The following is a 16280-nucleotide window of genomic DNA, read 5'->3' as shown; positions in this document are numbered from 1 at the left end:
ATGAGGAATACTTTTCGAGTGAAAAGTAAGTAATGTGAACATGTAACTCGGGAGATTGGAGCCAGTCAAATAGAAATTACGAATTTTAATTGTAATTACCCTTAAAAAAAAAAAATATGAATTTTTAAATAAACAGAAGGTGGCGGGGAACAAAAAATAAAAAATAAAAAAATTAATGCGATCCAGTATGGCAGTCCACAACTTTGGTAGGCGTTGAAGAGGATTCATGACGGTCCGATGAGACGACGAATCGAGTTCAAGAAGGTCGGTGAATCGAAATCGACGGTGGAGAGAATTCCTCGGGTCAACGCGATTTGCAAATCTATTCGGCTAGGAATTCGCGCTGGTAAGGTGCAAATATACTAAAAACCCTATCGAGGAGCGACAGTGAGTCCTCCAAAGAGAATAATTTAATGCAGTTGAGCTACCCTGCCACAAACGCTGCGTTTTTGTATTTTTTTAGGTATTTAATTATTATTTTACCTTTTTTTTTTTTTTTTTTTTTTTTTTTTTTTTTTTTATATTTACGTTCAGAGTACTGGTTGTCTGCGGTGAGGCTCTATGATGATCTGTGTACCCCCTTGATCATGTCCGTTGGATGGATTTTGAGAGAATGAACGGTTGATGCGAAGGGATTTGACCTAGATTAGAAAAAATGGTTATTTAAATAATACTCATATTAAAAGTTTAATATTATTTTTACTTTTCATGATAGGGTGGTGACTTGGGTTAAAATTGAAAATTAGAGGGGTTCAAAAGACCTAGTGACTCGAAAAACCTGATCCACTAAACCCAATTCAAATTACAATTGGGTTATGAATTTTAAAAAATGGGTCTACAAAAAGGTCTCAACCTGATCTAATTCAATCCACGAACACTCTCTGTCCTGAATCAATCATTCTATTTTGAAAATTGATTTTTTTTTATAGAATAAATGCATTTTAATAAATTTTTTTTTTTTTTTAATTACATGGAGCCCAATGACTGACAACAAAATGCCAAGTTCATTTCCAAAACCTTACCTTTTTTTTTCCTTCCAAAAGAAAAAATGACTAAAATTAGGCGCTAAACTACACCCAATCCAGAGAGTCACTGACCCACATCTCACGTTTCCTTTAATGTAATGTCATTCTCTCGCATTGGGATTCATTCAAGTTCAAGTTTTGTTCGTTAAGCTCGCTTGTTTATCAAGTACTGTTCTTGGAATTTCATCACCCAGATGAGATTTCACTACAATAATGGTGTGGGGAAGTGTAAAATTAAAGAGCCCAAGGTAGAATTTTGATCTAAATGCTTAAAGTTTTGGCATATCAACTAGTATTCACTGTGTTCTTGCTGTACTTTCTGACCTTTTTTTGCATATAATTTGAAAAAAATGAAGGAACAGAAAGGAATTGTGGATACAAAAGATGGTGTCTAATCGTTTTCTGGGTACCAACTACCAATTCAATACAAAAGGACAGATTCAAAAAAAAAAAGCAGAAGAACATTTAATGGAGTAGTGGAGTGGTTTGGTTTAATTCATTTGCGTTCAAAATAGTGAAAGTAACAGCAGCTAACAAGTGTTTGGGCTTTTAGGCGTGAGGGGGTCCAATTTCTTTAGTCTACTTGTTTGTTTTGTTGGTCGAAGAAGAACCCAGAAGCAATGGGCGTTGAAAATTGAATTGAAGGGTTGTTTTAAAGAAGGGAAATGGGATTTAGAAAGCGAGAGGTATGAAAATGGCAGTGGTGTATCCTCTGGAACACATGATTTGCCCAGGGAAAAAGGGTAACGCTAGAAACAAGAAAAATTAAAGTAAAAGGGAGGTTGCGATGTAATTATAGGGTTCAAAAGCAAAACCCAGCCCTGCTTCTATCCTTTTTAGTTTTCGATTCTCCTCTCTCCTCCCCTTCACGGGTTCACAGATTCCTTCACGGAAGCTTTTACAAGCAACCCAAGAGAACCCAGAGCCAGGCCAGGACAGGCCAGACCCTCTTTCTGTTCTTTCTCCTTTCGCCTCCATGACTGCTGAGCCAAGCCAAACAACAAATCGGTCAAGCCAGACAAATCATCCTTGCTGTCTACTCTTTTAATGCTCACATTCTCTTTTCAGCAATACCCTTATCTTTCCCTTTCTCTTCTTTGTTTTTCTTTTGATTTGAATCCCAAATATGACTAAACTTCAGTGGCAAATCTTGTAGTTTCTGTGGGAAATGGAGAAAAGGGGGAGTTAATTATCTGAATTTCAGGCTCAAGGAGGAAACCCCATCTCGTTTCCTTGTTGTTGTTATCTTGCTTTCTTCACTTTCGCCATTTTTTGATTATTGTTTGTATTCTTCTGGGTGTGCCCAATGAGGAAGCACGGATGGCAACTTCCATATCATCCTCTTCAGGTTTGTATTTCCTCCCCTTTTCTCTTTTCGTTCATCATACATACATTTCCACCGAATTTGAGTTTGATTCTCTTTTTCTTCTTGAAGGTGGTTGCGGTTGCTGTATTTCTGGCTCTGGGGTTTGCTTTCTATGTCTTCTTTGCTCCCTTTGTTGGGACGAAGGTTTTTCAGTATGTCATGATTGGCCTATATACTCCTCTTGTAAGCTCTCTCCCCATTATCCTTTTATATGCAATGGTTCGAATGGGGCTGAGATCTATCCCTTCTGCGTTTGTTTGTCTCTGATTTAATCTTTTGGTTCTGCGATTTTGATCTTTCCCCACTTGTAAGATCTCTTTTATTTCTCGATCTCCCTCATTCAGTCCCATATGATCTAGCTCCGACTTGTTCCCTTCGTTTAGCCTCTTTATGAACTTTGAAGCTAATGTTGCCTGATAGGGAGTTTCAATGTTTCAACCCAAAATGAACCTGAACTTTATGGCTTTTGGGCTATCTTGGAAGAATGGGATGGTTCCAAATCCTGTTTATTGTAGTGTTGGAACCCCATGTGTCCTATCAATTACCAATTTATATGTATAAGATGAGGTTGGTGTATGTAACTGATAGAAGTTCTTCTGATGGGTATGAAATTTTGGGTCTGTGGATATCTGTGGTGGATGGAAAGAGTTCGAACTCGAATACTTTCCCCATGAAGTGTATCATATTTGATGTTTTGAGCATTCAGAGACGAAATACAGGGCTTGTGCTCTTTACTAGCTTTGCTGATAATCAATTCCAAGATCTGGAAAATGAAATGTGCAAGCCACTTCATTCTGCCTGTTCTTTATCATTGATATCTTTTTGTGGAACTTGGTTTTTCGTTTCCTTCGTTCGTAAAAGCTCAGGACATCTCTTTTGCTTATAGATTACGTGTGTGTTCGGCCTATATATCTGGTGTGCGGCGGCTGACCCTGCAGACTCGGGAGTGTTTAAATCGAAAAAGTATGTCGATATTCCGGATGAAGGAAAGTGTTCTCAACATAAAAGTTCTAAACTCGGTGAGGAATCGGTGATATCCACACGTGATCCCAACGGCGTCTCTATGGAAGAAAAATCTGTCAGTAAAGATACTATTGGTGGTGCAGATGCAAATTCTAAGGACCTACTGCAGAAAGAGAATGATAGTCCAGCATCAAAGAAGTTGTCCTGTCTTTCGCTGGCGTGCTTCCCTTGTGCATATGTGTGCAATTGTTCGAGTCCGAAAGAGGAATCTTCCGAGCAACACATGAGTGAAGATGGCATGTTTTACTGCAGTTTGTGTGAAGTGGAGGTGATTGAACTTTCGAAGAGCTTGTAGTTTCAGTAAACTAGTCGGTTATAGGAGACCAAACCGAAAAAACTTCTAACGAACGCTTACCAAAACATAATTTGGAATAAGAAAAACTCAACTCAGGATCTTTCTCTATGTTTAACTAATCTGAGCAATATTCTGGTTCAGGTTTTCAAGTACAGCAAGCACTGTCGAGTTTGCGATAAATGTGTCGATCGTTTTGATCACCACTGCCGGGTATACAAAATGTTTGAACTTTCACTTCATTCCCTTGCTCGGTCCAGCAGCTACACGGATCGTTTTCTTACAACTTTTGTACTTTGTGGTTCTGCAGTGGCTTAACAACTGTATTGGCCGAAAGAACTATCGGCAATTTTTCACCCTCATGGTTACCTCTCTCCTCCTGGTAAGTTCGAGCCTCCTCTCTGTTCTTGTACAATTCCGAAGCATTGCTTCGTCAAGTCCGTTTATAACCTTGGCCCTTAGCATACTTCTCAGAGTGTAACAATTGGATGGCAGATAATTTTTTTAAATATGCTGAGCTGTGGAAGAGCTATTTCCCTTAACCATAGATATATGAGTTTCTTTTTAGGATAGCTGCCCTTATGTTTCTAACATCTTTACCAAACAACCAAAAAGTTTTCTGTAACGGTCCAATCCCACCGCTAGCAGATATTGTCCTCTTTGGGTTTTCCCTTTCGGACTTCCCCTTAAGGTTTTTAAAATGCGTCTGCTAGGGAGAGGTTTTCACACGTTGTAAAGAAGGCTTCGTTTCCCTCTCCAATCGATGTGAGATCTCACAATCCACCCCCCTTTGTGTCCAGCGTCTTCGCTTGACACTCGTTCCCCTCTCCAATCGATGTGGGATCTCACGTTTTTCTGAATTTCAAAACACACCTGCTACCCTTTATGGTACGACCCTAATCTCTCCTTGCAACATGACAACACCTCAAGACCATCCCACCAGAGTAGATTACTTTTCATGTCAGTTTCATTTTAATTAGTTATTGACAGGTTGAGATTGCAGCTTATTGTACAATGGTCGAGTGGAATCCTTGTTTTGATCTGCTGTGTGGTCGAGAAAAAACGTTTCTCTGTGGAGATCTCCTCGAAGTTGGGTAGCAGTTTTTCTTTGGCACCCTTCATTGCCGTAGTGGTAAGTGATCCTGACCATTGCTCGACTTTTTGAAGCATGATTGGTTCGCTAAATTAAGTTGAAATGTTGAGCAGTTTGAATTGTTTTTTACCTACAAGAAACATAAATAACATCATCATCCGTTCTGAACTGCTCACTATAACTTTCATTCTCAGGCGGTTTGTACGATCTTGGCTATGATAGCAACACTGCCACTTGCTCAACTCTTCTTTTTTCACATCCTTCTCATAAAGAAGGCAAGTGCAGCACTGCATGTTCTCTTTTCTCCGTTTTTATTATTGTTTTTTTATCATGAGATCCCACATCGATTAGAGAGGAGAACGAAGCATTCCTTGTAAGAGTGTGGAAACCTCTCCCTAGCAGACGCGTTTTAAATCTTTGATGGGAAGACAGAAGGGAAAGTCCAAAGATGATAATATCTGCTAGCGGTGAGCATGGGTTGTTACAAATGGTATTAGAGTGAGGTATTGGGTGGTGTGCCAGTGAGGATGCTGGGTTTCCAAGGGGAGTGGATTGTGAGATCCCAGATCAGTTGGAGAGTAGAACGAAGCATTCTTTACAAGGGTGTGAAAACTTCTCCCTAGTAGACGCGTTTTAAAACCTTGAGAGGCAATATTTGGTAGCGGTAGAGTTGAGCTGTTACGTTACTGAATTGTCTGCATTTACATCTGAAACAGGGAATTACAACATATGATTATATCATAGCTCTAAGGGAGCAGGAGCAAGAGCAACAGGGAGTTGGTGGCCAGCAAAGTCCTCAAATGTCTGTTGTCAGCTCTTTAACTGGACTAAGCAGTGCGAGCTCGTTCTCTACTCTCCACCGAGGTGCATGGTGCACTCCGCCACGCTTGTTTCTTGAAGATCAGGTAAAACGAAGTCGATCTTCTGTAGCTTGTTCAAACTTGTTATAAATATTGAAAATCAATCTGCATTTGCCGTTGGGTGAGTACCTGTTTTTGTTTTTCCTTTCAGTTTGATGTGATTCCACCAGAGACGGGGTCTGTTAGTTCTCTAGGAAAGAGGACGGTTAGTGAAGAAGCAACAAAGAAAAAGAACCCTGCGGCTGTGAGGATCAGCCCATGGACTCTTGCAAGACTAAATGCTGATGAGGTTTCAAAGGCTGCTGCAGAAGCAAGGAAGAAGTCCAAAATTCTGCAGCCTGTGGTTAGATCAGCAACTCCTTTTGAACGAGAAACAGATAGCGGTTTTGGCAGCAGTAGTCATCGAATGGTTTCACGACCTGAAAATAATAGAAGGCGAGGGAATAAACGAGTGCGTCTTCCAGCTGATCTACCTATGCAACGCGTGACGAATATTCCACCAAAAGCTGTTGAAAAAGGTTTCTCTGGCACATCAACCAGCCTTGGTCCTCTTCAGCTTGAAGCACGCAGTGCTTTCCAAACAAGTAGAGCAATGTCGAGCTCCACCATGGTCGCCTCTTCTCCAGAGAGCAGTTTGGACTCGCCCGACATCCATCCATTTCGAATATCCTCCTCTGGAGCTGAAGAGTCTAAGAGACTCACGGGTTTATCCACAGCTAATGCAGCTGCTGCTCTAAAGGGACTTCCACTGTCAAGGTCAACAAGTGATGGATATGAAGCTTCAGGCGGGGAGGACAGCGATCGTGTTCCTTCGAGGATTGTTCAACGACCGACAACGTGGAACAACATCTTATATGGTTCAGATCACGACGAGAGGCTTGCCCAACTGCAAGCATCATCTTCTAACCAGATTAACCGAAAACATACCCCATTATGAGCTTTCCGAACAGGTTCATCCCAATATCGTCCCGGTGCAAAGCTGGTAATTCTTTCATTCTCCATCCAAGGAATTCAAGCATCAATCAAACAACCTATTCTGTAAAGTGAAACACTGTCTTGGCTCTGCAATCAGAGAATCAAGACATCACAGAAGATGAAAATAGAAAACTCGAGTTAGCTGAGGCTGATCTCGACAGTCGAATTTATTAGTTTATTGTTCGAAACTCCGGGATTTGGCTTGGATTGCCTTTGTGAACTTGTGTTAGTTTCAACGGATGAATTCTTGTCAATTCTGTACCCATACATAACCCATTTGATGAAATGGCGACATTATACTTTGTCATCCTAGGTTTACATTTGTGGTTATATTATTAATCTTTCCAAAAAAAAAATTAAAAAATATATATTTTAAAATAATTTTAATAAAGGTTTAATTATAATTTATTCATCGCTGATCGTGTTTGACGCCGATGTATGTCTGAGGAGGTCTGTCTCTGAAAGAGAGAGGCGACAGAGATGACAGATTGAAGAAAGGACGCGGAATTTGACGTCTGGTTCGCCAAATCTCCTTCTCCATTTCGATTTCCTTTCACAAATTTCTACTGTTCTTTCTCAATTCTTGCCATTTCCGCCTTCCATTGCTCCTCCATCGGACCTTCCCTCCATTTCCACTTAATCTTCCCTACTTTTCCCTTATCTTCTAGCCCCCATCGTTCCCTGTCAATGGCGCGGCAATCCCCCTTTTCACCTCCCCAGATCTGACCCTTCTGAATTGCCATATCTGCTACCTGCTTTTATGGGGGTTCTCTTCTTTTAGCTCTACCCGGATCTCGTGTTGGATTTAAGGACGGCAAACTGGAAATGGAACTGTCTTCTTCTGTCAATTCTACCGAAATCCACCGGGATCCTTCTCCGACGGGTAAAGAATGCCAAGATTTTCGTTTGCTTACTGTGTCGTCACAACCCTCTGATTTTCGGATCGAACCTGACAATCGGTTCCACTCTATGAGCGCATTGGAGATCTTGAGAGAAACCGTTCGGATTCTTCGCTTTAATTCTACTGCGTTTGTGGTTATTGCTATTTTGCTCATTTGCCCTGTTTCCGCTGTGTTTCTATCCAATGTGTTCGTTGATGAGTCGATTGTCAAGATGCTCACTATTCGATTGGTATTAATTGCCAAGTCCAGTGGACTCCCATTGATACCTATCATCGAACATTCATGCCAGAGATTTGCAGAGTCGATTCTTGCCTCGGCTATGTGCTTTCCTTTGTTCGTTACTCTCTCTTTGGTATCAAAAGCGGCCGTCGTTCATACGGTGGATTGTACATATGCAAAAAAAAGGTTCGAAGCGAACCAGTTTTTTGCTATAGTTCGTAAAATATGGAATCGTCTTCTCCTCACGTATGCTTCGGCGTGTCTTGCGATTGTTGGTTGTCTTACCATGTTCTTGGTCCTGCTTGGTGCCGTTTGCAGTACTCTTTACGCACTAGCGTTTTCGCCTGATCTAATTGTATTTGCTGCCGTGATCGTAGGGCTTATCTTCTCTGTTATTTTTGCTAATGCTGTTATCATCTGCAACATATCCATTGTTATCTGTGTGTTGGAAGACATTGCAGGACCTGGGGCATTGCTTCGATCGTGTGTTCTTATTAGGGGTCAGACTCAAGTGGGTCTTTTGATATTTCTGGTATCTACAATCGGGACTGTGTTTGTGGAGGGCTTGTTTGAGCATAGGGTTAAGACGCTGAGCTATGGAGATGGGTCGTCCAGGATATGGGAAGGCCCTCTTTTGGTGGTTATGTATTCATTTGTTGTTCTTACTGATTCAATGATGAATGCAGTTTTTTACTTCAGCTGCAGATCTTCAAGTATGGCGATATCAAATGGTGAACAAGATTCAACTTTGGATATGCCAGTTTCTGATGAATCAACCGGTATTCTTTGATTTTATAGCTTCATAGATTGATTATACACACGTCTTCCATTGTTGATGGATACTTCATAGAAATGGATATATATTGCTACATTGATCAGCCTAAGATGTGAAGAATCACAGAAATGCTTGGAAAACTTTGGTTGATTAGTTTTCTAGTGCTAGAGGCATACTCAGTGACTATTTATAGAATGTAAAACAACCATTTGGTGGTATGAGAAAAGATGTTGTGCAGTAGATAGTTGAAGAGAAGTAGTGACCAACTTAGGATGTTCATTTGGAAAAACGCATTAAGATCCCAATGAAGATGTGGGATTTTGGCGAAATGTGCATTAGAGGCCGCTGTTTATGTTCTATGATATGATATTGTTCATTTTGGCCGCCGATTATGTTCTATGATATGATATTGTTCATTTTGGACAGCATTTCTGCATCTGCTTGTTCTGGAACATGTTATTAAGACTGTTCGAGGTGCGGCTCCCAACTTTTCTCCACTTAAATTGCTTTTATTTTGCTCTAATTTCTTCAGTTGGCTTGATGCACTTGCTGTTCTTCTTTCCTTTTTTCTCAAATATTAGAATGATGTGATATGAGATTTGGTTCAATGAGAACAGCTTAGTAAAACTTACAGATTATCTATGCATTCTGAGGTGTGTTCTTCACCATTTATTCAAAGTATACTCATGTGTTCCAATATCCCATGATTCCTATCAACTGAAGTTTAATGCTAATATCACCATTTCGTACATTTTTGAGATCTGGGATTTTGTTCCTACACATCTGTGAATCATGTGTCGGTTTTGTTCCTGAATCTGTGGGAACATAGGACTGTTGTTTGAGATTTGAGTACTACAGATTCTAGAACATCGCCCTACCGTCAGCATCGACAGACGATGACGACGGTATGGCGTTTAGCATCAACGATCAGCGAACAACAACAATGGGGAAAGGTGAGAGTGGAGGGATGATGAAAAAGAAAGGAGGGAGAATGAACTTGGCCACTACAACCTCCCATAACCAAATTTTCTAGCCATCAATGTCTAGTGAACTAAAAATGTCGGTGTTGAAACTTCATGGACGAAAAGGTGGGCTTCATATCGAATACGAGCATGAAGGAAGCCCACCATCAATCCTATCACATATACTTTTGGGCCACAGGTTCGAGCACACAAATTCGACGACCCAAATATCTTCAAACAATGGAGATGGACGACGAGATTAAGAAAATATACAACAGCACTGTACTCTGCAACAGACAGAAGAGAGCGCGTGAATGTAAATCCCAAAGAAGGAGATGAAACGAAACTGGAAAGAGATGCGAATTCCGGGGACGAACTGAACTGTGAGATTAGGAAACGCAATGGAGACCGTTAGATAAGAAAGAGAGATGCGCCCGATGGAATGAAGAGCAGGCGGTGGAAAAGGACGAAAGAAGCAGTCAGTCTGAATGAGGGAAGGGGGCCCTTCCTTCGGTTCCTTGAAAACCGACGCTACGTTACGCCACAAACAGATAGATAGCTGGTCGCCATTGGCGCTATGTAGATGCGGATTCTTGGGGACTGAGCCGGCTGATGCATCTTCTGCATCTTCTGCATCTTCTGCATCTTCTGCATCTTCTGCATCCTCCTCCAGAATAAGGTTCCATCACCGACACTACCCAATCTTGTTACGTATTTCACCTTTTTTTTCCCCCTTCTTCTTCCAATTTCGCCTCGATTTTCGATTCTCATTCTGATTTTGATTTTGATTTTCGTATCCGATTTCATTTAACCTCCCCTGAGAAGATAACCTAGTCTTCTTTTCCACGAATTTCAAGAACCATGCCGATTAAACCTATAACCATACTACACTACTTCTTCTAACCTTACAATTTCGATCTAATAACAACTTTTTTTTGTTCTCTCGAGATTATCACCACAGATCTCGTGCCGATTTCTGTTCTTTTTATATTCGAGTTCAAATTTTAAGAGGGAATCCAACGAACACAGTTCAATTCTTGAGATATTGTCTTGAATCTGAAAAAAAAGAGGTTAGATTACAATACTTCGATCCAATATTTTCAAATCTCCGCCTCTGTTATGATATCATAATATAATTTTAGTTTTAGTTTTCACGTGTTTCATTTTATTTTAATAAATGTACTTTCAAATTTTATTTTAAAAAATTAGTTGATTCGTTAAATATTAAATTTTATTTTTTTATATCTCAAAATTAAAGAATTAAGTTTGAGAGAGGTGATGGGGGGGTTGTCTTAAACACACACAGCCATAAGAAAATAAAAATAAAATAAATAAATAAATAAAAGAAAAAGTGTGGGCTCTTATTTAATTATTTAATTATTTTTAATTATTTTTAATTATAAAATTATTTTCCAGTGCAGACAAAATGGGAACTCAAAAAGTCAGAACTTTACTTGGCATCTCTATTTACTCTGCCTTTCTTCTTCTTATTGATTCCTAATGGGCATTGCATTGCATGAGTCTGTACTGTCTGCCAATTTTTGCCTCTCTTTTCCCCAAACTACCCTTCTCTGTTTTCTTCTCTGTTTTTCTTTTTGCTGTGGCTTGTGGGTTCTCTTTCTGCACTTGTGTCAGTATGAGTGGTGCATTTCTGGGGTCAGTTTGGACAATTTGGATGCGGTAATTGGCTTGCCTTCTCCCTTTTTTTTACTTTTTCTTAAATCCCAGGCTGGGGGAGCTTCTGAATTTGCAACACCAACACTTTGTCTTTCACTTTTTTATTGCTTTGATAAAATATGATATGTTCATCTATAAAGTTCCTTTTCTTTTGGTAACTTTTCTCTCATCATTTTCTTTTCCTTTTACACCTGATGAACTACTTTTACTTTAGACGCATAATAATAGAATAATTATTTTGTGTAATCATATGAACTAGTTGTAAAACTTAATGATGATTTGATGCCCATTAAACAATAATCACTGTGAATTAACAGTTTCATACGATGAAGTATAACGAAAAATATGTTACTGTTCATCAGAAATATCTATGAATTATTCTATGGCATAGCCTCTGCATCTTTTGCAGTGTCAACAAGAAAATAATGCAGATGTGGTTGGTGGGTTCAGTGGGAAATTTACTGTTTCACTTTCATCTTATATTAAATGAGTCTATCTGCTTCACTTGTTGAATCATTTCATAGTGTATTGGTGATATGGCTTAACTAGCTGTAAGATTCAGATGTTACCATTTACCAGGGAACACAGGCATTCACTTCATCTTACTCATGTGTAAGGGAAGAACTGGATGCAGTTTGTTCAATGGCATCAAAATATATATATATTGATTGCATCGTGATGGAGACTACAACAAAATTCAACAGTAAAACATTAGTTTCCTAACATTTTCGCTAAGTTTTGGTAGAGCCATTGTTTTTGGAGGGGCAGCTCGAGAGACGGTAGTGGCTGTCGAATCGGATCGATCGAGGTAAAGTCTGCCTCTATAAGCAGCAAGATGAGCATAATAAGCTGGAGGTACTAGTGAAACAGGCTTCGTGCACCTATTATATGTGTAGCATAAGTTGTAAACCAGCTTTTGAAGTTCATCAGAAGTAAACTGGTTTTCATCACACAAGACATGATAATGCGTAGGCCTGCTTGTTCCCTTCACCCCCCAGTGGCTGCAGAGATAGAAATCGAATTCCTTTGGGTGAGTAATTACAGTATCAACAACCGTCCCGGGAGGAATGTTTTCATCAAGAACCTCAGTTTGGTTTGAAGATGGATCGACTTTGAATGGGAATAATCTTGTGTGATGCCTCTTTTGAACAACAGCAAAAGTTATAGGAGGTTTATAGTTGTGGAATCGAGAACAAGCTGTTTTTATAGCCTGCAATTCCTCTTGAAGCACTTTGTAGAACTGGGTTTCGCTCACGCCATCTCTGAAGAATATAATTCGTGATGGAAGTTCGTTCACTTCTTGATAAAATTCCTCGAGCAGCTCTTCGACCATTGCTCCGAGATCCATAATAATTTCTTGTCTATGTGTTTGTGATCTCATTCTAGAGACGTACTTGTTTGCTGCTGGCCAATTCATGCTACCAACCACAGCAGCTATGGAGGGGCTAAAATCATCCAAGGGATGAGGATGAGTTACATCGGCGCCCATGAAGATCACGGGCTTATTGATACGAAGCAGCCGTGGTACTTGGGAAGGTAACGAGTTGTATAATGCAACAGTGCAACCACCAACCTTTGCATTGATCTTAAGAGCCAAATTGGCCAGAAATTGGGAGCCTAGCTTGGCAAGATTTGGATAGAGGCAGCATTGACTAACAATGCCGATACTCGTCTCGGCGATGCGTTTCAAATCTGCATAGCCTTTATGCTTCCGATCCATCACACAGATCAAGAGCTGAAGGCTGTTAGATGCAGCTCCAATAAGCTTCTTAAGCTTTGATTCCAACAGCGTGACACTGTTGAGTACTTGAGTTGGTTCAAATTGAGGTGGTACGACTGTTTTGCTGTTGAGAAATATGCCTAATTGGTCACACCTTCTTGAGAGCTGGTTTATAAATCTTGGAATGTTAGACCTCTGATCTAAGCTACCGCCGAAGCTTATCAATGCCCACCTCTCGATTCTTGTTCCCTCGAAAACATGGCAATCGACAAGGTTCCACTGGCGGTCGTGGCGGGAGGGAATAAGATCTCGAACCTGGCCGCCATCACCAAGCTTTAGCTTGGGAGGTTGAAGAACTCTCCCACTTAATTTGGTCATTTCCTTGGAGACTTGGAGGCTGAATTCTCTTCCCTGGACCCCGCTGCCAGCCAAAGCAGACAAATGATATTAGAAAGTGAATTAGAGCTCTCCAGCAAATTGAGAATAAAGTTTCAAATTTACCTGGTTGGCATAAAAGAACCTTGCATGACACCATCTATATTAGCTTTCCTTTCCTTTGGCCTCTGGCAACCCATCTTAAGCATCCTTGCAGTCTGTTCATCAGTGAGCTTTCCAAGGAATTTCTGCCCTTCACAAATCATACAAAGCTCCATAGGAAGATAACATGGCTTGCTCCTACTAATCTGCAAGCAAGGAAAATTCCTGAATTGAATGTCATAGTTATAATGATCCTTGAAGTAACCCACCAATCTTAGATTCTTCCCATTTCTGTCTGCAAACCAGAGACTCTCAGTAGGTTCATCTGTTAAGCCATAAACTTTGTATTTCTGAACACTCTCTCTGTGACAAACAAAAACTCTAATATGCATCAAAGCCTTCTCCACTTCTCTCCTTTCTTCACTGGTCAAGCCCCTTGTCTTCCTCTGAGAAAGGTCTCCAAGACAATCAAGACGTTTTTGCAAGTAGGGAATCACTCCAATGCTCTCATGGAAAGTAGTGACAGAACAATCTACGTTCATAGCTAAGCCTTGCTGTGTGGGTCTAAGGCTTTGGAAAAAGCCTCTCAAGCCAACAACTCCTCCCCCAATTTCTTTGCTCCCCCACATTGAACTTGAATACAGAGATCTTCCCACAGAGATGCATTTCTCATTTGGGCCCTCCCTCAATACAACATCTAAAGCATGAAGATAATCCTGAGGAATTGGAATCCAATCATCTCCCTCTTTTGACAAGTATCTATTCAGTTCCATCCCATCAATTTTTGAGACAAGTTTAATACTTATCCGGAAGAGTTTGAATGCTTGCTTATGTTCGATCTCTCCTTGGGTTACTTTCATCCTGCTGGAGGGAAGTGGAAGGCTGACATAGAACTCAAGCCTGTCTCTTACAAACTCAATTGGGCTGTAAAGATTCTTGCGGCCATCATAAGCAGGAGAGGCCCCAGAGAGCAAATTCGAGTTGTCCTCTACAAGTTTTTGTTTGATCAATCTGGCAACTTCTTTTGAAGGGTTGGGAGAGATTTCCACATTGTAATGGTAAATACGTTGTGAAGGGTCAAACTGGAGTAGGAAATGGTTAGCCAAAAGAGGAATAACTGGCCCTTCTACACCTCCAGAATCTGGTCTTCTTGCAGCCACTAATACCTCTGGTTTACTTTCACTCACCTTTCCATTATCTCCTTTAAGTGGCAAAGTGCTTTTCAGTCGTAGTAGCCCTTTTGGAGCTGAATGAATGCACGTGTTCAAAGAGCCAAAAAAAAATGCCAGAATGATTACAATCCACCCACTTAAGACACTGGAAATGCAGAGGTCAAAAAATCCCTAATCAAAGAAAACAGATAAAAGAGAGAGAGAGAGAGAGAGAGAGAGAGAAGAAGAAAAAGAAAAAAAAAAAATGAACAAGGGCTTTCATATAGCTTTACCTGGAGAAATCTTTAATATAGGGACATGGGTATCAGAGGTGACAGCAAGAGGAGGGTTATTGACCCTACAGGAAGCCTTCTGCAAGTGGGCTTTTGGTCTAGTGGTGGTTCTATTTGGAGGAAGAGCAGGAGCTAGAGCGAGTTGCAGAGGAATAGGAGGAGGAAGAGGAAGGGGAAGAGGTAGAATAACAGGACAGCATCTTTGGAACTGGTTTTGGTTACAAAAGGCGTACTGATTTGAGTACTGCCATAGCTGTTGATGCTGATAATGGCGATGAACATGATGATGATGATGAGGAGGAGGAGGAGGAGGAGGAGGAGGATGAAGGTTAATCCTGGCTTTGAAACTCCCAGTTTTGTTGTTACATTTGCTGGTAGCGTTGGGCTCGTCTGAGTCTTCCATGATTCGATTAAGAGAGAAATGGTTTGATGAGCATGAGAGAAAGTGCAGTGGTGAAATACAACAGTGAGTGAGAAATGGGTTGTGTGTTTCTTGTTTCTTTATATCCACTGCAAGGTATCTCAGTCCCTTCTGGGACTGTAGTAGCCAGCTGCCGCAGAGAGAGAAAGAGAGAGAAAAAGAGAGAGAGAAAGAGAAGGTTTTGGGTTCCTAAGGTTCAATATGTCTGGGCATGGTGGAGGTTTTATGCCGCTTTGTATAATATCTGGAATGGAAAAGGTGGAAGTGGGGTATGTCTGGTTGTAAAGCTGGACATATGAGATTGACCAGTATCTCTATCTCTCTACTTATTAGCCATTGTAGCCATTGTAGACCAGACCTAGAATCTCCTTTTTAATCCTCCAAGTATCACAAAGTAAACATAACCAAGCAGTTATGTGATAGTTAATGTGTATCTTTTTAAGTTCGCGGTTCAAATCTTCGTGATTCTTCTTATTATACTTAAAGACTTTAAATTTGATTACAAAAGCAACCGTTTTGCTCGAAGTAATCGAATAAAGTCTTTATTTTTAGCTATTGTTGGTGTCAATTATTTATGCGTTGAAGAAGAGTTTGTACTTCTTCGAACTTCCACGCTCTTTTAATGAAATAGGTTGTATTCGTTCTTTAATTGCAACTTAAAGGGTAGATATGACTCACGATTATAGACTCTGATTAATTTTTGTCTAAATTTTCATTTTATTCATTAAGCAAAGAATTTTCTATTTGGACGGGTTATTATAGAAACAAAATCAACATTTGTGATTTCTATTGGGATTTATTCAAAAAAATTTATAGATGGTCTCTTGATGCAACAATTTTCTACTCAGTTTAGATTTTCGATCTTCCATCGAACAATTGACGAACTCGAAAAAAAATATTGATTCCATTTGAAGATCTGCAAATCACATAGCTAAAGCAAACCAAGAATTACAAGAAATTTGAAATCGTATTGTTCAAAGGGCTTTGAATGTAAAGCTGGAGAGACAGTAGTTAATGAAAATGAACAATTAATAAGTTGACAGTTTCCT

General features: G+C 40.1%; 3 protein-coding genes across 5 annotated transcripts; 2 read left to right on the top strand and 1 right to left on the bottom strand.

Moving 5' to 3' along the window:
- The first annotated feature begins 1585 nt into the window (after positions 1-1585).
- LOC111809937 (putative protein S-acyltransferase 22) lies at positions 1586-6941 on the top strand. 2 transcript variants are annotated; one of them, XM_087121712.1, is made up of 10 exons: positions 1586-2373; positions 2461-2574; positions 3278-3410; positions 3498-3682; positions 3851-3919; positions 4017-4088; positions 4710-4838; positions 4994-5074; positions 5516-5704; positions 5811-6941. In XM_087121712.1, the coding sequence occupies exons 1-10, from the start codon at positions 2332-2334 to the stop codon at positions 6594-6596; spliced, it is 1800 nt and encodes a 599-aa protein (XP_086977838.1). In that variant the 5' UTR covers positions 1586-2331; the 3' UTR covers positions 6597-6941. The 2 variants fall into 2 exon arrangements, with proteins under 2 accessions (XP_086977838.1, XP_023552185.2); XM_023696417.2 differs by having other exon boundaries at positions 1588-2373; positions 3278-3682.
- Positions 6942-7077: 136 nt separating this feature from the next.
- LOC111809945 (uncharacterized) lies at positions 7078-11327 on the top strand. 2 transcript variants are annotated; one of them, XM_023696440.2, is made up of 2 exons: positions 7078-10171; positions 10914-11327. In XM_023696440.2, the coding sequence occupies exon 1, from the start codon at positions 7460-7462 to the stop codon at positions 8543-8545; it is 1086 nt and encodes a 361-aa protein (XP_023552208.1). In that variant the 5' UTR covers positions 7078-7459; the 3' UTR covers positions 8546-10171; positions 10914-11327. The 2 variants fall into 2 exon arrangements, with proteins under 2 accessions (XP_023552208.1, XP_023552200.1); XM_023696432.2 differs by having other exon boundaries at positions 10909-11327.
- A 485-nt stretch (positions 11328-11812) lies between these two features.
- Positions 11813-15364, bottom strand: LOC111809928 (protein argonaute 7). Its single transcript, XM_023696406.2, has 3 exons — positions 14811-15364; positions 13391-14612; positions 11813-13310 (listed from the first exon to the last, which is right to left on the bottom strand). Exons 1-3 carry the CDS (start codon positions 15211-15213, stop codon positions 11867-11869), a joined length of 3069 nt encoding a protein of 1022 aa, XP_023552174.2. The 5' UTR covers positions 15214-15364; the 3' UTR covers positions 11813-11866.
- Positions 15365-16280: the final 916 nt, after the last annotated feature.

Source organism: Cucurbita pepo, chromosome 1, assembly GCF_057944985.1.
Source record: "Cucurbita pepo subsp. pepo isolate OVF chromosome 1, ASM5794498v1, whole genome shotgun sequence".
Lineage (NCBI taxonomy): Eukaryota > Viridiplantae > Streptophyta > Magnoliopsida > Cucurbitales > Cucurbitaceae > Cucurbita > Cucurbita pepo.
Note: the sequence above shows the minus strand (reverse complement) of the source record. Positions and strands in the feature narration are given on the sequence as shown.

Excerpts from the sequence above, each read along its gene's own strand:
- LOC111809937 (XM_023696417.2), top strand. The coding sequence starts at position 2,332 with ATGAGGAAGCACGGATGGCAACTTCCATATCATCCTCTTCAG. Across the intron at positions 2,575-3,277 it reads TTGGCCTATATACTCCTCTT|ATTACGTGTGTGTTCGGCCT; the intron begins GTAAGCTCTCTC and ends TTTTGCTTATAG. Across the intron at positions 4,089-4,709 it reads TGGTTACCTCTCTCCTCCTG|CTTATTGTACAATGGTCGAG; the intron begins GTAAGTTCGAGC and ends TTGAGATTGCAG.
- LOC111809945 (XM_023696440.2), top strand. The coding sequence starts at position 7,460 with ATGGAACTGTCTTCTTCTGTCAATTCTACCGAAATCCACCGGGATCCT.
- LOC111809928 (XM_023696406.2), bottom strand. The coding sequence starts at position 15,213 with ATGGAAGACTCAGACGAGCCCAACGCTACCAGCAAATGTAACAACAAA. Across the intron at positions 14,613-14,810 it reads TATATTAAAGATTTCTCCAG|CTCCAAAAGGGCTACTACGA; the intron begins GTAAAGCTATAT and ends GCATTCATTCAG. Across the intron at positions 13,311-13,390 it reads GGTTCTTTTATGCCAACCAG|CGGGGTCCAGGGAAGAGAAT; the intron begins GTAAATTTGAAA and ends TTTGGCTGGCAG.